General features: G+C 36.7%; 1 protein-coding gene across 1 annotated transcript; it reads left to right on the top strand.

The window, feature by feature from the left end:
• Positions 1-615: 615 nt before the first annotated feature.
• Positions 616-21,693, top strand: LOC146763878 (uncharacterized). The gene is made up of 8 exons (XM_085567855.1): positions 616-946; positions 2,053-2,106; positions 3,930-4,092; positions 5,985-6,107; positions 8,032-8,103; positions 9,877-9,965; positions 11,075-11,167; positions 18,770-21,693. Exons 3-8 carry the CDS (start codon positions 3,981-3,983, stop codon positions 18,956-18,958), a joined length of 678 nt encoding a protein of 225 aa, XP_085423981.1. The 5' UTR covers positions 616-946; positions 2,053-2,106; positions 3,930-3,980; the 3' UTR covers positions 18,959-21,693.
• The last annotated feature ends 355 nt before the right edge of the window (positions 21,694-22,048 follow it).

Genomic DNA, 22,048 nt, shown 5'->3' with positions numbered 1-22,048 from the left:
ACATGTTTCAATAAAGCCTTTCTGTTGACCCAATACATTACGAGTGTCTGATGAGGGCTTAGAAAATAAAAAGACTTTTCTTAAACCAAACACAGATAAATTATAAAACCTTCTTTACACAGTGAACAAACTCTAGACAAAAACAGTAGATTCTTGATTTTAAGAAATCTTGGGCAAAAAAAAGTAAATGTAATTGTTTTAGGGGATTTTTTATAATTTCAGTGAGATTTAAAAAAAAATGTTACTTACTCCTGTAAATATGCAAGGCTCACTAATTAAAAAAAAGATTAGATAATATGAATAGGGAGGACTTACCAATAGGAGTGAAGAGTTAGAAATGTAAATAGGTAGATAAGGCCAACTGAACATGCCAAATTTGATAATGAAAACCTACATACTGCCAGGGCTTCATGGGCAAAGAAATGTATCACATCCACTTTTAGCAGTTCACTTGTGTCACAAGCAGTCCAAGCAGTAAGTTTGGTTTGAGCTCCCTAAAACAGAGGCTATGCTCCTACTCTTAATATGTCTATATTATTATAAACCCAGTATCTGCACGTGACTCAGCCCTGGAAGAATGACAGATAACAAGAACAGTACTAGTGACATAAAATATAGGAATAGAGTGCACAAGACTAGTGGCTAAAAATTTGCAAGCAGTTCTAGGCAGAAAAGCTTCTGTGGCATCATACAGAAACAGGCATTTAAGTGTTTGTTCCTACAATTTCCAAACCTCTTGTAATTTGAGGAATAGTTAAAACCATTGGAATGTAGATATGAATGAGAATGTGTAGGGATCTAGAAGATTACATTCACGTCAGACTTTTGTTTTATTCAGAGGTTTGGCTTCCTGCCCTCTCGTCAGGCAATAAATTGGCAGTAACAGCTGCTTCTAGCATTCTGTTCAGTAGAAGTATCCTAGCAGAGCAAAACCACACAAAATAAGGTAAGCAAGAATGGTAGATTACAGCAGGTTTAAATAATTTAAGAGTACGTTATCAGACTGTTGAAATTTTATGAAAGTGATTTTTTTCAGTTGACATTAAAGTTTTCTTAAGAAATCTCTTTCTTCATCTAGTTAATATGCATTTTTGTGTATTCCTGTGTCTAGTTTAGATGATATATTTTGTAAAGTCTGATTTAAAAGAAATTATAACTTCATTTTTTATTAGATATAGGATGCAAAAAATTATTTTTAATCCACTGTTAAATTGTAATAAACCTGGAGGAATTACTATATTTGCTAGCAGCCTGACAGCTATGACCCAATACACTCAACTAAAACAGTCTGACCCTGCAAGCATCTTAGACATATCTTGTTAGAAATTTGTCAACAAGGTATGAGATAATATTTGGAACATACCACCATATGGACAAACTCCAAAATTCTAAATGCTGTTTTTATGAACTGAATTTGATTTAGTTTAATTTTATGATCACATAAATCTCCGGGTTAAATGAAAGACAGAATGAACAAGATCACAATGGGAGCAAGAGAGGCTATAAACCAGGTTTTCTTTGCTGTCTTCATATCAATGAATTAATATAATCCATGTAGTAGTAAAAAAAATCAAATTTCCTCTGCTTTTAGTGTGATCTTGTTGTCATTGGTCAGAAACATTCTCATTAATTTATTAGAAGTAGTTATACTGCTGCTAGTTTCAGCAGTTTAATGAACTTTAATTCCCTTATACTTAGTTTAGATAAAAATGAAAACTAATCAGATTGAAGTTATGAAAACAATTGTTGGCACATCTGCAGCCAAGAGCAATATCCAAATCTTCCTAGTCCTCTTTAAGGTACACCTTACAGAAGAGAGAAAAGAACTGAATAAATAGGTATGAAAGACATTAGGATAAAAAAATCAACACAGGAAGATGTACACAGCATAAAAGACCATGACAAAGAATGAAAAATGTGGGTGGAGGTAACATGTATGCAAGAACATGTAATGACAGGAAAGGTTTATTGAAATTGGAGTATTTATATGACACTCAGTCTTAAGGAATACATGGCAATTAATGATGTGAAAACTTGTTTTATTTATTGTAGGGAGCTTTAATTGTTCTGGAGAACAATTAATTGGCTTCTGGAGAGCCAACAAAGGTAAAGTTCTACCACAGACTTTTTCTATTTTCTACTTGTTTAAACAAGACAAAGTAATTAAAATTTAGTACAGTCCTTCATGACATCAAGGTTACCTGTTACAGAAAGTTTTATCATAGAAAATTTCTTCAGAATTTATCCACTTCCTAAGCATGTTTCTAAAATGTCTTTCAACTGGACTGTCCTCTTCAGGAATTCCTCAGTCCTGACTTGTGAACATTCTCCTTTTTTCCTTACCATTCTGAGTTTAAGTAATGCAGGTGCAAGACTCTGAACATAGATCAAAACCAGGAACTGGGATCTTCAGAACTCTGATCAATAGCAGCCAAACATTACACTTGTTTTCAGTAGGAAACTAGAGTAAGTGATTGTGTGTTTTTGAGCCTCATAGACCTAGCAAAATCTTAATGCTTTTTTAAATCTTAATGAATGCCTAGAGACTTAGGTCTCTCAAGATCCACAAGGTGGCATTACTGTCCACCATAGAGCCTGATTCAGGTGGAAGTTTCTCGAGACAAGTTTCCTAGCAAAAAAAATACAAAAATGTTTTCTTTTGTTAAGAATGCTCAGTGATAAAGCAGTTTTGGCAAGATAAGGAAGACCCAGCCTTTTTCTTTTCCTACCTCTGACTGCAGGTTATCACTCATGATACAAGGAAGAGCAATCCCATATAATAAATATTTCATTTTTCAGCGATCTAGCTGAATGTTGTTATAACTAGAGTTGAAGAGGGCAAATAAGAGCCTTATCTATCCCTTTTAGTCTGGTAAAAGATAACTGCCAGGGACAGAAGTCTTTCATTTCATGTCAAAATTTAATACGAAGCTTTGCATCAGGGAAGTGAACCAAACCAGAAAAGGGAACTGCCCTACTCTTCCTTGGGTGAATTTACAAACCATTACACTTGTGTCAGAGCCATAATCTTTCTGGTCTGACAGACATTTAATTATTCTGTGCAAAGCCACATGGGAATAAAATTGTACCCATCTTCACTTGTTTAATTCACCAAGATACTAGACAGAATAGAAGGTCATGGTTTTCTTTGGTCTGCACTTGCCATAAACTCTTGTCATAAACAGGAGAGCATGTAGGCTTTCATCTTCCTTTTCTTTAAAACAAAGTAACACCCTTAGCTCTTCTGAAATGCAGTGATACAACTTGCAACTTCAGGATACCTTAGTAGATGTCTGGGTGGTTTCACCATCAGAGGAGTTCACATTCTTTGACATCAACCTCTCCTTCAGGTATCTAATCTGATCTTCCTTAATGATAATATATTCCTCAAGTTTCCAAACTCCAGACCTCATTTCTAAGTCAAGATTTCCTGAACTTTGGTTTAAGACTGCAATATACCTACGTATACCTCTGAGAGTCAGATTATGCTGTTTTGAAGTTAGCATAATGTTCAATCACTTATGAATGCTTTGGCAATTATCTTAGACTATATTCACAAAATTAATGTGATTTTTCAACTCAGTTAGCAAAATGTAGCTGGCTTCCTATGACTGACAAACAAAGACTAAAGCCACAAACGCTGCTTAGATATTATCCAAGGGGAAGTCTTTCAAAATATTTTTGTTCAACATGACTGTGTTATCCATGTTGGCGTGCATCTTAGTGGAAATTTAGATAGTTAACTGATTTACCATCACTGGAAACACAGTATTTTTGCTTTGCAAGAAGAAGACTTTGATCATGCAAGCAGTCAAGCATTTTTTGAGTTTATTTACTTCTAATAATAGTCATTTATCAAAATTATATCTGAAAACTTGTTTCTCAATGGAAGCACAAAGTCTTGTGACAAATTCTAATTCCGACTTTAGGACTCAAAACAGAAGTCAAGTGAGATCATCATCATCTTCAGCGCCTCTGCAATGCTGCTCCGCTCAGGCCATAGAAAGCCATATCAAACACCTCTGCGTAGAAAGCAGACTGTGAAGAAGACATTTCTGCTTAGAAATAAAAGAACAGCTCATGAGAAGCCAGGTAACTCTTACCTGAGTGACAGATGTGATTGTAATCTTGAAAAGAATATTCCAATCCAAGGCAAAATCCAACAAAATTAAGCATGCAGAACAGCTTTTCTATGATGCTGTGAAAAATAAAAATATTTGGTGAAAAATAGACCCCAAAAGCTACATTTAAAATAACCAGAATATAAATATTCCTTAAAATACCTACATTACATTTTTCACCCCACCATGTTCAGACCAGTAGTTCCTAATTTACAAATATACCTCTCTGGAAAAGGGTGAGTGATAAGCAGACCTGCCAACCATTCTAGTTTGGGCACTGCACTAGTTCTTGTAATTCTAGTTATAAGTAGAATTCTTACACTATAGCTACTTCAATATAAAATTTTTAGAGGTTTGCTGTATTGATTATTGTAGTTGTTCTGTTGCTTTTTAGAACAACTCATGTTTTTTTCTGGAAGCCTAATTGCCATCTTGCCTTTGAAGAGAAAACCTTTGTCCAGCCATAAATCAGCTATACATGTAATCAAAGGTCCAACACAGAACCTGCCACTTCTGAAGTGTGTGGTTCAGGCTATCAGGATATGCATCATCCTTCTCTTTTTGCAGTTTATGTTCAGCCTAAACAGGGTGGAAAGAAAGCTTCTTGGAAACAATGGATTTTTTTCAAATATTTGCGTAAATACAGATGTTTCAGAGGAGTTATCTCATAAAATAAGTAAAAAAGTTTTTGATGAAATCAAGCATTCCTAAAACATTATGCTACTGCTGATGCAGTCTGCATATCCTGTTGTTTTGTTTGGCTATTTATCCTGGTAAAGACAGGATTTTTATCTCACAGCATACCCTGGAGGTCTGTGTCATCTCAGAAACTTAACTGGATTTGAAAGTATCAAACCTCTTTCAGCAAAACAATGTTCAGCTGAACATAATCAAAATTGTGCCTTATAGTGTTATTCTGGAGGTGTCTGATATCCAAGTGTTTGGACATACGTTCTTCTGACATCCAGAACACAGCTGTGTTTAGGAATAAAAGACAACAATTTCCCTCCTGGAAACTTTTAGCTAGAAAGACCTGGGTTTGTTGATTTGTTTTTGTTTGCTTGTTTGTTTGTTTGTTTGTTTTAAGTATGAGATGTCCAATCCCCAAATTAAATGCTGCTATTTCAGCTAACCATAAGCACTCTAACTTAAAAGTCCTGTTGATAGCCAAATCCAATATTCAAAATGCAAAATTGGGAAACAGGCAAGTACTTAGTTGTGAAATACAGGAAACTAGTCTACAAACAGTATGCTGCAGAGAAACATTCCCTACTTTATTTCTTCTTTTCTTCATAAAGAAACTTACAACTTTATTTTTCACATCTCTCAATTCAGACTTCTGTGAACAGCCTTGCTTTGGCTCAGGTTTCCCGCAGAGCTCCATTGGCTACTCTAAGTCTACTCATTCACCAATCAACTGCAAATGTAGACCCACTCTCACACACTCAAAGTCATCCTGTTCCCATTAATCTTTACTTTTTTTCAACACAGCTATCTGCATGCAGTCCATCATCTCGCTTTCTTACACTATTCCTCAGGCTCTTGAGTTGAAAGCTATTTTGTCAAACTCAAGTTTTTGTATGTTATTTCTCTAAAAGGTTGAGATGCATCTTTTCTGGTCACTGACATAGACTTCTAAGCAAATAAATATTTATTTTCCTTCTTCACACCAACACCAAACCCTCAAAACAGCTGCTTAAGCCCTCTGGATAATTTCTAGTATATGTTTGCTATACTGCTCGTAGTTAAAATATACATAGAATATCAAGTAAAAATTGTTAAAAATTGGACTTGGTATTTTTCTAATGGAATCTTGTAATTTGTCTGTTGATAGTAAAATTAATTATAATTCATTTTTATTAGTGTTTTGCCTGCGAAAAGCATTGAAATGTTTTATACTAACTGAAGATTCAAAAACAGTGCATTTTGATATAGATGAGGATGGTCATCATGAAATATCTACTAAGGATTCACAGTCCCAAGAAGGTAATGTTCCTTATGTACCAAAACTCACCAACTGCATGTATAGTACTCAGGATATTTTCAAATGTACTATTATGTGTCATGTGTCCCTGGGACCCTGGGACACTGAGGAGCTGGAGAATGTCCAGAAAGGGCAATGGAGCTGGGGAAGGGTTTGGAGCACAAGTCCGGTGAGGAGCACTGGAGGGAGCTGGGGGTGTTTAGCCTGGAGGAAAAGAAACCCAGGAGGGACCTTTACCTCTGCAGCTGCCCAAAAGGAGGGTGCATCCTGGTGGGGGTTGGTCTCTTCTCCCAGGTAACAAGAGGCTGTATGAGGGGATGTGGCCTCGGGTTTTGCCAGGGGAACTTCAGATTAAATATTAGGAAAATCGTCTCTGTTTCAAGTGCTGCCCAGGAAAGTGTTTGCATCTCCACCCCTGTAGGGATTTAGGTGTTTGGATGAGGTGATTAAGAATATGGTGCACTTGGCAGTGTCAGATTATGGTTGTATTCAATGATCATAAGGGTCTTTTCCAACCTAAATGATTCTGTGACCCTGTTCTCTGTAGATATAGCAATATATTGGATCTGTATGAATGCTGATCATGATACAAGAAAACTTTTGTTCTGATTTACAGTAGGTATATTATTTTTTTAAATGATGATTATATTATTTACACTCATTTGATTTAGTGGGAAGTCTAGACATTTAGCTCTAAAGAGAGACAAAGGAAAGGTAATACTCAAGAACAAATACAAAATGCAAGAACAAATGCAAAATGGAGAATAGGGCACATTTTGGAATTTGTGAGCTTATTTTGCTTTTATTTTAACTCTGTCTCAAATGGGGCTTCAGTATTTGACACCAAAGATGTTATCATAAGTATCATCATGCAAAGGCTTATTAGAGAATAGTTAAACAATATCAAATGCAATTATTCTAGAAGGATGCAATTATTCTAGAATGATACCATTTCCAGAGATGTGAAAGTAGGAAAAAAACCTCAATAAAACATATTTTTAACCAAAAAAGAGGAAAACTATTCAACTAGGTTAAAATCTTTAAGTTAGCTGTGGAATTACTAAAACTTAAGTTCTATTTAATTGAGAATCAGCTACACTGATAGGGTACTTAAGTGTGTTTTATATATTTTTTTCAGTATCTTTTCCTTGATAACTCCATCAAATTTTGGAGTCAGACAATTATTATTGTTAATTTATGAACCGAATCAAAACCTGTATAAGAATACAATGGAAGCAGTTTATGGACAGATACATAGTCTGATGAGCCTGATGTAGAAGACAGTGATATTCCTAGAATACAAAAGAAAAACAAAAACAAAACCCCCAACAACAACAAAAAAGGAAATGCTGTGTAATATTATTGTGCACATCAGCACCAAGACGTGCAGTCTAGACAACATCATATTAGGAACCCGTTGTAATGAGGATGTTTGTGACATTTTTACCAGAAGTGGGTGGTGCTTTCCCCAGCTGACTGGCTGTGTGATTCAGACTGATGTTAGAAAAGCCACTTGCTACCATTACCTGTTGCCTTCCAATCCCATAGATTTCACATTAAGGCACTCACTTTCACTGCCAAAGCACTTCAGGCTTCTCTTTAATAGTGTACCAACATTTACATCTGGTCACCAACCTCCTGCTTCTTAGGTGTACTCTCTGTTGCAAAAGAAAATTAAGCAATGATACACTTTTTAGGCTCAGTGTTCAGACTTCAGTGTCAGACTTCACAAGTCTAACTGTACAGCCTTGCAGCGTTAAATGAATCCAGAGACCGTCAAGAAAAGAAATCTGATATCTGTTGCTATTACATACTTCTTCTCAGATTATCTTTCAAAACAATTCTTGAAACTGTTTGTATTCTTTTTAAATATATGTGGAATGTAGCTCTCTAATTCACATATTTGTTAAATACCTTCTATTTTAGATATTGCGTGGTTAAGTGTGTTCACAAGGAATGGAGCAGCAGTTACTGATAAACATCTTGTGGGAAAAAAAGGTATCATCTCTTTGCTAGGGTCTGGTTTTAAAGATACATTTGAGTGTATGAAAAGATGGTAGCAGTGATTTACACATAGACTTGCTATTTGAAGAAATCTTCAAAGTTACAAAATTTATAAATTAGGAGTAGTGGCTTGGATTGAAAAGAAATGTATGTAAGGGAATACATTATATACAAACTGGAACATGCAAATTTTTTTTGTAGAGAAGTGTGGGTGTTCCATTGCTGGCATATGAGTCTTAAAGTGAAGACCTGTTTTAGCAGGAAAGGAAAACCAAAGAGAAATTAATATGAAGAAAGAGGAAGCACACTTTCAGAACTTTCATATTGTACACTTAAGAAATTATTGAGAAAATCAAGGATATATTAGTTCAGGTATTAGAGTGGAAGAAAAATACACTCTAATTCCAGTCATCAAGGGCTCCTGTAACCAATAAGAGCAAATCCGATCCAGTACTGCACCTTGAAGAAGGGACAAATGAGATTTCTAGGGAACAGAATAAAAATACTGATATCCCCCCAAATCCAAAAGCTTCACATTTTAGGGATATTCCTAAGAAAGAAGTTTTTAAATTTATTTCATTTCAAGGCATTTTCTTTGCATGGATTTTAAAATTGCCCCTTAGACTCTGGTAAGGTTTTAGTGACCAGAGAGACAAGGTAATCAATTCAAAAGCCACCAGAGAGTGGAAGTATCTTTGGCATACAATCATGCAAAGGTTCCTTACTTTCCTTGCCATTCTCTGGCTGGTTGATAAACCACTTGTCACCTCTTTTAGAGGTGATAGAGAAAAGCTGAGCTTCTTTGGACTTAGTCAGACTTAACAATGTATAAGCAAGTCACAATAAACTCTACAGATGGAGAAAGACAAGGATAGTTAGGATGTAAGTCATGTTGATGCATGTCTCTGGTCAACTGGATGAACTCCTGCATACCTCTTTTGTTGTCACTCTTACCTTCAAGAGAGAACACTCTTGACTTGGATAAGAAACCTCTCTTTCCTCTTGATGTGTCTCTTAAATGCCACAACAGAAATTGGACAATTGCAGCTGAGGTAATCTAAGGTGATGTCACAAAAAGTAATAAAAATTACAGAATTGTAGGCCTGCTGTGGTGGTCTACCAGATTTATCTAAATACTCATTTAAACTGAATAAAGCATAGTCACTTTGAGTTTTTCTCAATTTTTTACAAAGATTTTTATGCTATTTTCATGCTATAGCTGTCTCAGAAAAATTCTTGCAGAGGAATAACACAAAAGCATTACAGTTAAGGAAAGTTAAGGCAACTTAAGGGCCAAGAGCATTTAAAATTAGTCAAGTGAGATTAATACATTCTGCTAATTCTGAATATCCTTCAAAAGTTAAAAAAATGCCTTTGATAATACGTAAAAAAACTCCAAACTCCTTAACTGTGTTATTGCATAATAAACTAACATCTTTTAAGTTTATATTCAGCTGCTGCAGTTAAACGTATAGATCAACTGCCACTTTCTTTTATATTTCTTACCTTACATGGAATACTTTAAATAGCACAAGTGGTGTTTTTTGAAATAAGTTTGCAAGTCAGTCAGATAGGTATGGCAAATTTAACGTCTCACAAAGTCACAGGCTTTAAATACTTTAGACAAGAGAATGGTATGAAGAGTGATTGTATCTATTTCTATTCCCATGCCTAAAAAATATGTTTTCTCTTTGTAGAGCATATTCAGCTCTTTATTTTATAAGGTGATACTCATATTATTGCAATATTCTCTTCTGTGTAAAACAGATTCTAAAAATTTGGTGAGCCTTACACAGAGATCAAAGCTTAATGAATTTGTCCTGTTGTGCAAGGGTAAGAAGCATCTCTCTCTAAAGGTAAGAAGTTATTTATTTTCTTTATAACGTGTGGGTTCTCTTTCTTAATATAAGACAATTTCCTACGCAGAAGTTTTCAAATCCATTTTTATTACCCCCTTCCACATTTCATAACTTCTGAATATGTCCCTTAATTCTTTTTGGGAAATACTCAAAGAAGTTTCTTGCAAAAATTTTGGATTGGGTAGTTCACTACTGCCACTTGAAGATAGTCAGGGATCTTGGGGTCCAGTCTCTGTGGAGGAAGAGAGAGCTTCTTAGCCAGAAAACATGCAGGAAGATAAGAGGGGAGTAAAAAGCAGAAATCTTGCCTTGGAAAGAGATGAGTTTAAGATGGAAATTATTTTCTTCCAATGAACCCACATTACAAGGTAAGGAATGTGATAAAGAGAAAACACAGTTGAACATCCAGTTTTAAACCTTTACCATCTGGTGTCTAAGAATTCCCATTTTCTCCAGCCTTGTGAAGGTTTGTTTCTGATGGGAAGGGAAGGGAAGGGAAGGGAAGGGAAGGGAAGGGAAGGGAAGGGAAGGGAAGGGAAGGGAAGGGAAGGGAAGGGAAGGGAAGGGAAGGGAAGGGAAGGGAAGGGAAGGGAAGGGAAGGGAAGGGAAGGGAAGGGAAGGGAAGGGAAGGGAAGGGAAGGGAAGGGAAGGGAAGGGAAGGGAAGGGAAGGGAAGGGAAGGGAAGGGAAGGGAAGGGAAGGGAAGGGAAGGGAAGGGAAGGGAAGGGAAGGGAAGGGAAGGCTAGTCTTCCCCTGTGAGGGATTATAACAATTGCTAAAATCTGTCTGAGAAAGTTCAATCAGGGCTGCATTTCTAAATAGGACCTGGGCATTACACAGTTTGGAGGACTGTCTTGAGTATTTGCTTTCAACCCAATTAATTTTGCATTGCAAGTGGTAAAGGTGGAATATACTAATGGCAGTTTTTCAATAATTTATCAATTTATTCATTTGGGATTATTTGAATGTAATAATTAATGAACTTCAAAAAAAAAGGTAGTTTTCTTTACAATTAATGCCACACTTGATGGGTTTGAAAAGTGAAATATATGAAAAAATTACCAAATTAAATTACAAAATGAACAAATCCGTGTGTTGCAAACACAGGTTTTAAAAGCATCCTGTTCAGAGCCAGATGGTCCTTCACTGGAGAGTTGTAATACGAAAACATGCAGCCATGAAGATCCTGACTTTAAACAGGTATACAATCATGATCAAACAAATATCAACCTGTGTGTGAGACTGTGTATGCAAATACAGGTGTGTAAAAAGGGCAGCTAAATTCATCCTGTTACTCGTTAACTGACAAATTGCTTACTTTTCTTTCAGCTGATTTTTTGGGTTTTTTTCTCAGAAAAGGGAAAACACAAATTTTTCCCTTGACTTGTATTTATGACTACATCCTTCAATCTCCAGGCAAAATATATGACTTGTAATTAAAACATGAAAGGTGGATATATTTTCTGTATTATTATACTTATACAAAATGGAGGGAGATACAAAGTAGATTTTATCGAATACAAATTCTTAGGCAAGAGGCTGAAAATCTGGGTGAGTATATTAGCAGATAGGATCTAGAAGATCTAGAAGGATCAGATTACAAAGTTGTGGTGTTTTAAGAACTAATGAATCCATCAGTCATAAACTTCTGGGAAGTAATAATACCCTGTCATTTTCAGGATTTTTCAGATGAATCAGAAATTCATCTGATTAATTTCATATCATCAGATGATTATGAGTCAGGATTAATGTATTGTGGACAGAAATACAGATAACTGAGTGGTTTCTTCACATATTTTTTTGACAAAAGCTTGGTTTTGTTGATTCTTCTCTATGTAGAAATGATAAAACATAGTACGCACATGACGGAAATTAGTTTGGGATACCTAAACTTTAGGGATACTCTTGGGATACCTAAACTTTAGGGTAATAGAAATTATAACCTACAGAAAATGAAAAACTATGAGGCTAATAATATTTTTTATTAGAATTGTAGCCCTGTGACTTTATCATTCAACTGAAAAGCCAATCTTTCCAATTTCAATAGGCAAACTTAGAGCTATCTGGACTCAGGTAGTTTCAGAACTTCATAAGAGAGACTGTGAAACCCTGAAAACCTTACATTCCCAGCCCAAAATTTCTAAAATGCTGACTTCAATCATAAAGCGTTGAATTAATAATTCTGGTAAATTGACATCTATCTGAAGTGGTTTTCAAAAGGCATGAGCTACACTACAAATAATTAATGAATAAATCTGCTGCATTCTGGGCCTGGAAAATCTAAGTGTGTCCTTCAGTTTAGTTCTGCTGAGTTACTCATCTTCCACTAATATTTCTTGGCTCCCTACAGAAGGAGAAAGCAATAAAGCTTAGGAAAATTTTAATGCAGCTTTTAGTCCCCCATCATATTGAATTTTGTGCATTGTATTTAATACACATTTTTGTTTCATGCACTTTTTTAACATAAAAATACATGCCTTTTCTGTGGAGGTGTTCACAGAGGCTTAGTATCTTTATGCAGCATCTGGAAAGAGCTGTAAGAATTGCCCGTAGAGACCTATGTATCACTTTGGGGTTTTAAACATAATTAAAATGCAAAATTCTTTCTGGAAATCCATTCATTACCTAGTAAGACATAGTGATCTGCTCATCATGGTTTCTTGCTGATACTCTGAAATAGAAGAAAAAATGTCACTCATTTGTATGAGGAGAAATCAGAACCTTGCACTTGAACCACATCCTGTTGAGTAAAGAGGCAAAATCATAGGCAACTCTGAATCATGAGATCCTTAATAAACCTTCTAAAATGAGTGTACTGATCAGTAAATAATTCCTAGCATGATGAATAATGCCTGCATTGTCCTTAGGATAAGAAAGTGTGGGAGTAGTGCACTGAGATGGAGAAATACTTCTCATGGATAATGCCAAAGCTATGCAGATCTGCAATGTGATATTTATTCTCATAGCTTTGAATAGTAAATCTTAAAGACAGGCATTTTCTTTTTTTTTATTTGAAGACTGCCAGTAGAATTAGTAGAAATATGAGAATGTGTGGACCCTATCATTATACCAGAAAGAGCTATATATAGTGTAGTAAACATTCATTTCTGTAACCAAGGCTATTGAAACATGGTTCACAATCAATATTAATTTAAACATCTTTTATTAAATTTAATTAAAATATTAATTAGTTTGTAATAACAATAAATAATTTATAATTACAGCAAATAATAATTCACAATAACATCTGATTCTGATTGGGGATTAAGTCATAAATGCAGCACAGGTGACAACCAATACTTATTGCAATGCTGTTGTGGTAGGAATGGAAAACTGCACTGTAGATAAAACTATTGCCTCACACCATTCACACAGAGGAAGCATCCCAGCAGTGGAGAAGCCAAACCAAACAGTTCACTCAGGAGCATTTACTTACAACTGTGATTATTCTAACTCTATTATAGACCATGCTTATCATAATCTATAATATCATAGAAGAAAATGCAGTTAACTACACACCAGAATGATGTCAGAGCTACAGAAAAATATTTCACTTTAGATTCTCCACTTAAAAGGTTTTCCCAGTTCCCCCAGCTGTTGCTTATAATTCTCCCAGTAGGTAAGACAGCTCCCATTTTACTATTTGCATTAATTATGTGTAAATTTTTTTACTATTTCAGAAGTGCAGAAATTACTGAGCCTATAATGGTTATCAAAGAAGCACACATCTTCTTCAGTACTTACCTGTAGTGTCTCACTTTAGTGTAACTTCTGTTCTGGTTCAACCATAATATTTAATGTGTTCTTGGCCCATTCCTACCCTCAGACTTTTGAGGATGTATTCATTACACTCTCAGCTTTTCTTAAGTACTTATAGCACTCAATCTTTCCTCTGTTTCAAATCTTCATGAATTAACACATTTTCTTAAAAGAATACTAAAATATAGAATTCAACAATTTCAATTGCTGTATCAGGCTGCTTTTCTTCAAGCTGTTGTTCCCTGCTGGATAATGCAAGGTTATTAGATCATTGTATCTGGATAGCATTTCCCAAAGTTTTGACAGGAATATCCAAGCCTGGGTGGACTGAAAGATTACAGCTGTGAAAGTTCTATTAAGAGCTGTACCAGTTTTTATTCCACAGTCCTCTCTGTTTCACTGAGTAGTTTGATGAAGACAAGAAAGAGATTATACCAGAGGCTACGCAGTCATGAAAGACTTCACTCTTACTCCAGTTAAGTAGGCCAAAATAAAATCTAAATATGTTAAGTCTGGTGTGGCCCACCAAGATATCTTGGTTCTGAAGCTTCGACATTGTAAGAGCTGACAATGACATGTTTACTGTGCTTGGCAGCAGGCTGACAGGGGCACAGCCCTCTTTGGCACCCAGCATGCAGCTTGAGGCTTTTGAGGGTTTTTTGCTCCAAAAGTTGATTCATTTTTGTAAAGCCAAGGAGTGATCAGCAAGCCTCACTCACCCTTCAGTAGTCACCTATGGCCAGTGTAGAAGTCTGATGAAAGTTGAAAGTGTACTGTTCTGGGCTGAACAAAGTCACGCCGCCATTGAGGGCTGCTGTATCAGAGACCCTGCACCCTCAGTATGAATGGGATCAAAGGTGGCAGCTTTTGCATTCCTTTTGTGAATGCTACACCTGATATTGCCAAAGCATTTTTCTTGATCAGTTTGGCAGCAGTATGCAGGCCAAAGTTTGCTTTCAGTGAAGGGATGTACAGTACACCTGGAGCTGACTGACTCAGGGCTGGAAGCACAGCCCTACCATTTGTCAGGAAGGACCAACTGTGGTGAAAAAATAGGCTGAGGTGAGTAGCTCTAGCCAGAATCCAAGCCCCTGCCCCAGATATTTGTGCAATCCCACCCCGTGCCAGTGGACAAGGGAGAGAATATGTAAGAATCTACACCTCACTTCTTAAGATTTCAAAAGGATAATTGAACCACAACAAGGGACTGAATAAGGAAAAAGGAACAGTGCTGGGTGCTTAGCTGCAGCCAGATGCACACTGCCAAATAATCCTTATATATGCTACTGACAAGCCAACCCCCTGGTAAGCCAACCCTCCCTACACTCATGCGTATGTCACTCTTCTGACTCAGCTCCTCCTGCATCCTGCCTTTTGGAGTTTGTGCAGTCCTTCTTGCTTCAACTTTCCCAATGGTCAGAGATCAACTTTCAACATTACAAAACTTATATGAAAAAACACCAGATGTTAACAGAAATTCTTTTAACCTTATAACATACATTTAACATTTGTGAGAGCCAACAGCACTCTATCCATTTATTACAGAATAGCAAGAGCAAAAGTAAGAAAATTTTTGAGTTCAGAAAAAACTCAAAAGTAAAACATATGAAGGTCAGAAAAAAACACAAATAATGAAAAATCACTTACTCGTCTTCTCCCCTGACCAATGCTCATCCAGTCTCTGAGCAGTAGTCTTCTCAGAAGCAAACACCCATCATCTCTATCCTACATTTTCCATCCTCTATACCAGGCTTTATGACTGGCTAAAACATCACATGGCATAGAGTATCCCTTTGGCCACTCTGACACAGCTGTCCCATTTGTGTTCCATCTCAGCCTCTTGTCTATCCCAGCTTATGCATTGAGGCTGAGTGGAAGGAAGGATGATACCAGATTTCACTGGTATCATCAATCCTATTTTAACCACAAACCACATAACTAATTTGTAATGCCTTCCAAGGCCCATAACTTCTGTGATGCAATTGAGGCAGCAGCTCAGATTTACTTTTTTCTTACCGTCATTACACAACTCATGTCTCTTTGATCACACGCCCTTTGATTCCTTACTGTATCCAAGGCAAAATGTAGATTGCAGTGTGCCCTACACTCCCTTGTGTAACGTATCATAACACCACAAGATGCTCTGGTTCAGCTGGCCTTCAAATACATTTCTTTTTATCTTCTAGTTTCTTCCTAGGGTAGAATGCAGCATTTGAACGTAGCTTGGAGTAATGCTCATTGTACCATATTCAATCTGACTTTATATAATTTTGAGTCTATTTATTTTAAAACTTGTAAACTACTCTCTCACATCTTTTTCTGTAGTTCCCATCACTGACATCTGTTTCTTTAGCCTGTGAAGACAATATTTGTGGCATTTTTCTGACATGAGCATATGTCAGAAAAATTTCAAGTGCATTGTGAATCACCTGTAGGACATGAATAGAGGTGAAATTTTTGTAATTAAATGTGAAACCTAAGCTGTAAATTGGTTCTTCACTTAATGCAATTGAAAACAAAATATTGGATTGTAATTAAAAATCAGTAGTCTTTTTCTTGGAACTTGCAAATTATCTTTACTTCTGCTGTAGAAACTGTCCTCAGGAGGAATGTTATCTGGAAGTAGACCTCCACATTCTCCAGTTTTTCTCGTCATCCTTCTTTACAGATCATAATAGAAAATCACCTCTGACATGATTTCTTGCAAAATATTTTGTTCTTTCCAATGACCTGCTGCACCTCCCAGCCCTAATGGTGTTTCATTATGCTTCTACTCTGAGTTCAATGGTGCTTCATTATGCTTCTACTCCTTCCTCTCCCAGTCAAATAGTGTCATTCTCCAAACCATTTTCCTCTTACAGTTTTCCATCTAATTTTCTATCATTTCATGCAGGTACAGTAGGTATTTTTAAACTTCTGCATCTCAATCTGCCTTTGTGAGCATGTAAATTTTGCTTTACAAAATGCCTTGGAAGTCTCCCTTACTCTAGCATGAATTTCTGCATTGTACATGTGATGGTCTCTCCTGGCTTCTACTGGCTTTCTTCCACCAAACATTCTTATTCCTTTTATGTTTACTTTTTTACCATTCTGAGTCCCTAGAAAGTATTTGTTTTCCAAATACCAATATTCTTCAACTTTCTTAATAGTATTTTTTAAAACTTTAATTTTTTTGATTGAAGCTGCAGATGCTGTTGCTACATTGAATTGATCAGGACAGAATGTTCTAGCTTCTTCCCATTATAGTTTTGCTGATAACAGAAGGTATATCCTCAAGTTTCCTTGAGGTACTCTGCAATAACTGCAGGACATTTTCTTTCCATCTCCAGGCTAACAGGACAGATTGCTCCTTCTGTCAAAAGGTGTTATTGTCAATGCTGTAATCTCCAGCAAACTGGTACCCTTAAATATGCTCCTCCTTTTCCTCAAGCATTCAGTTTCCTTTCAGAGGTCCCCTTAAGCAAGGGGACCTCATGATAATACACCAGACTAATCAGAGTTATAGAACTGGACGGGACATGGGCAGAGTTATAGAACATGGGTGGAACAAGACTGTTCAATGAGGTCACTCAAAAGGAAAGTTAAAATAATTTGATTATGATACGTTCAGTCTTTCCCAAAAGATACTATGAATTCCCTGCTCTCTGGTAGGAAGCTGGGTTGGGGGGAACACAAATCTCAACCTTCTATTAATTAATGTCCCACTATTAGCTTCAGGTAAGTATTCAGACAGTATTCTCAGTTACTCCTTTGCTCAGTGCACACAGGCAGGAGCAGGGGTTCATACCCCACCCCAGCAGGCTCCAGACAGCTGTGCTCACCCAGGGGTGCTGGTTTCAGCAGCTGTGCTCACCCAGGGGTGCTGGTTTCTGCAGCTGTGCTCATCCAGGGGTGCTGGTTTCAGCAGCTGTGCTCACCCAGGGGTGCTGGTTTCTGCAGCTGTGCTCACCCAGGGGTGTTGGTTTCAGCAGCTGTGCTCACCCAGGGGTACTGGATTCAACAGCTGTGCTCACCCAGGGGTGCTGGTTTCAGCAGCTGTGCTCACCCAGGGGTGCTGGTTTCAGCAGCTGTGCTTACCCAGGGGTACTGGATTCAACAGCTGGGCTCACCCAGGGGTACTGGATTCAACAGCTGGGCTCACCCAGGGGTACTGGATTCAACAGCTGGGCTCACCCAGGAGTGCTGGTTTCTGCAGCTGGGCTCACCCAGGGGTGCTGGTTTCAGCAGCTGGGCTCACCCAGTGCCCTGCAATCTCTGTCCAGCCGCAGCAGCCACTCGGGTGTCCTGTGTGTTACACGACCCGTAGTAGGTGCTGGAGGAGCGCTGGAGACCACGGGCAGGTTCAGCACCCCTTTGTGCCCCAAGCTTAACAGTTTCTGCATGTTTCAGCACATATTCTTCCTCTGTCTGGCGTGATGATTTTTTGTAACTATTTCTCCATCCCTGCCCTGAGGTGCCCAGTCAGCCCAAACACATATGCACACACAGAGTAGTTCTTTAGACAATAGCTATTGCTCCAGAGATAGATATTTTTAAAAAGTGCATTGGAAACTGGAGATATACAGAAAAGCCACAGGTATTAGAGTTTAAGTGGTTTAAGAGTAATTTCTACTGTAATATTCCGATTTTATGTCAAAGGAGACAAGAAAAACTGTGGATTGGCATTTTACTGCTGGTGTCAGTTGACAAGGTAGGCCTAGGGTGAGAAAATAACCAGATGAAAAACCTAAGTTATTGTAAATACACTGAGGAAACCGTGCTGGTGTTTTTGTGAGGCAAAGGAATGCATCTGTTAGTCTGGTATTACTCAGTCTTTGAGGGACATGGGTATTATTTTTATTCATAGTTATCACAGAATCTACCCCAAAATTATTAGTTGTTGCCTAAGGTTTATTTAAAAATTGGCAAATATGGGTCACTGGAGAAAAGCATAACAAGCATAAAATACAAGAAATCAACAACATACATTAAGTTTTGTCACATTTGATGTTATAGAATGGCATTAGAAATACAATGTGTTTTTTACTTTGTGTATTTTCATAGCTGAGTGAAGATAATAACTTTTTCATCATGCATTACCAAGGAGATTCAGTGCAGTTCCAATGCTATGAAGACAGAAGTTACTATCTGTGTGTGAATGATGACTCACTTGATATTCGCAAGCTGAAAAACAAAGCTCCCAATGAGGACAAAAATTTTTACTTCAGGGTGTCATATTTACAGGAAAAGTAACTTGTCTACCTTTCAGTGGCCTAAGTGTCCACACAGCTCCTAAGAAGATGAGGAAGTTTGAGATCAACTAATTTTTGTTTGAGCTAAATTTTTACATTTTCATAATTTCTAAGTCACCAACGTTCTTTATTTCTGTACATTCAATAGCAAAAGAGGAAGGCCAAGTTTGAAAAACTTGATACTAACTGATCAGTCTCTGTGTCTTACCTACCAATTATGTTTTGAAGGAACATAATTTGGTGTGGGAAAATATATGGGGGATATTTCAAAGATGGAAACAATAAGGAATATATTTGAATATGATCATAAAATGTGCCATTAGTTCTCCATGTCGTAAACATTTTACTTTTTTAAAAACTGTGTCTTATAAGCTCACCTTAATATGACAAGAAAATTTTCAGAAGTTGCTAAATGTGCTAAATGCATATGTGCATATCCTGATTGACTAACTTGGAGAAAGAGTCAGAAAAGGTGTCTTGATTCTATCTGAGAAGAAGGGACGATGCTGGAAGCTAGAAGATGTCTCTGCACCTGTAGCTCCAAGCCAGCCCATATAGTCCATTATGCAATTTCAGCATCTCTCCAGCATGGCAGCTCTGTAAGAAAATGTGCACAGAGCATCAGATGCACAATGTGCAGGCATAGGGAGGGAGGCACATTGCACTCATGGGCCATAACAGATGCCTGAAAACACAGCAGAAAATTGCTCTGACATATTGACTTCCACTTCTGAGTCATGTAGGGAAACATAATCACATGTTCAATTGCAAAGCAGAGTGCAGAACAATATCAGAAAACCAATAATGTTCAAAATTACTGAGTAAAATAAACACTAAGTGTTTATGTGGGCTACACTGGAGGAGACATAAAAGTACCTACCTAAGAGCAACAGGGTCTGTCAGTATCAAATGGAAGATGTTGACACTTAAATGTCCATAGACCATGCCCTGCAAACCATAACCTATTTGAAATACGTGAGAAAACCCCCTGAAAGTTATCAGGATCACTAAGTGTTAAAAATCTGGTTCTTCATGGCTGTACATGGAATTCCTCTCTGATGTAGTGGCAGTTTTCTGTGATGCAAGTAATTTGAGACTGTTTGTGTATAAATGATAGACATGATGCATCTATGCCAGAGACTCTTGCTTAGTTGCAACAAAACAACCTACAAGATAGCACATTTGCAAGAACAGTCCTGTCTAAGTATATTAAACAATGCACACCTGAAATAGGATTCCTAACATTAGTCAGTTGATCACATCAATGCACATTGCAATAAAGTAATTTTCTGTTGGAAACTAAACTCCATAGGTGTGTGAGACCATAAAAGATTTCAAAGCTTGCTTGTTGTATTCTTCAAATAGCAAAAATCTTTATGTTGGTTATAATGCTCATTGAAGAGAATTTTTAAGTATTTTCTAAATAATATTTACAACCTCTGGACCTGCAAAGAGTACAATAAACTGCCAAGAGTTAGCATGAAGAAAAAACCCCAAAAGTCTGGATATTTATTTCAGCATTTATTACACTAGAATCAAGTTAACCTAAACTACTTAAGATGTTGCACAAGAAATAGATTCAGTTGTAGTAAGTACATTAATCTCACTATCTGATACACTAACACTTCATAGTCATACATTTATTATGGGTAGTGTAATCCTCTCACTAAATTACAGAATGTGCTAGAAGGCAAGTTGATGAAAAGATGACAAGTCACCATAAAGCTTGTACAAAGCATATCAATGAAATCAGCGTTGCTGATATCACCACAAAAGTAACATTTACCTCAGTTAAATTTGAATCTATTTTATAGTCAAAATTTAAATTATGGTTATATGCAGAATTTTGTACTTTTACCATGTGCCATCTTTATTTTTTTTAGCAATTCAAGGGAAAATAAGCCCTTATGGAATACAGCAGTGGTAATTTTGTAGAAGTTTGGATTTGTTATCTAAGATAGCAATATAATTTGTCTTCTTTTTTCATGAATCACAGTAAAATCAGCCAACTTTGTAACTAAATGTACATAGTAAATCAAGTTAAAAAATTCTCTATCCTAATCTTTATTGAAGTCTTATTTTGATCATAAAAATCCATTCAATTCACATTTTCCTGTTCCCACTAATCTAAGTGTCTTGTGAATGGCAGATAAGTTTTTAATGTGTGAGGTGGAAATCATGTAGAAATTTTATTTTAAAATAGAAAATGAAAGCCATTTGAGAATGGCTTTCAGCAAAATATAGTTCAGAAAAATGTAGATTCAAACACTTTACAATAAAATCCAATGTGTCTAACAGTTGAATATGAAATATAATTAGTATTTTTCTGTTTAAAACAACAATTATATTATTTAACTTTCATTTAGCAGATGTGATAATTATTAAACTAATAATATATATATGTTGCTCTTGTATTTCTGCCCTTCTAAAGCTGTGCCTTAAATAAAGTACTGCATTCTGTTTGCTTAGACCAATGTAATGCAAGTATTCTTCATATATTACTTGTAGTATTTTGACCATATTTGTGAGTTCCTGCAATAAAACCTGTGAGAAGCACTACAATAAACTATAAAGCAAGTGATCTTTCTCTGTGTCACATTAACTTCCTTCATTATAGGGAGCCAAAAGAGCTAGAAATGGGAATTAGAAATTGTAATTTTTCTTGCCTCTCTTTGGCATTTTCAAGGCTATGTCTGCATGTGATGGTGTGCCACCACTTCCCCCATTCCCACTCGAGCAAGGGCCACCCGTGAGCTTTGTGGTGCATCTGACTGATGGATGCAACAGTTCAGGGCCATAACTCTTGCTCAGCAGCCAAGGGCCATAATTCTTGTTCAACATTCAGTAGACACTGAATGTCTAAACAAATTATTACGATCTCACATAGGTGTAATTACAATACTGCTAAAACTGGTAAGCCATCCAAATTATGCAGTTTCAGTTAAGGATCTTAAGTAACACATCTCAATAGAAGGACTCATTTATGCGTCTTTCTTGTTGTTAAATGCTCACCTTGCACTCACAATCCGATGTCAAGGGCTGTTTTCTTAGATAGGATGATGTGGTCAGGGTGCCACCACAGTAAATACAA

The sequence above is a fragment of the Lonchura striata genome, chromosome Z (genome assembly GCF_050655825.1).
Source record: "Lonchura striata isolate lonStrDom1 chromosome Z, ASM5065582v1, whole genome shotgun sequence".
NCBI lineage: Eukaryota > Metazoa > Chordata > Aves > Passeriformes > Estrildidae > Lonchura > Lonchura striata.
Note: the sequence above shows the minus strand (reverse complement) of the source record. Positions and strands in the feature narration are given on the sequence as shown.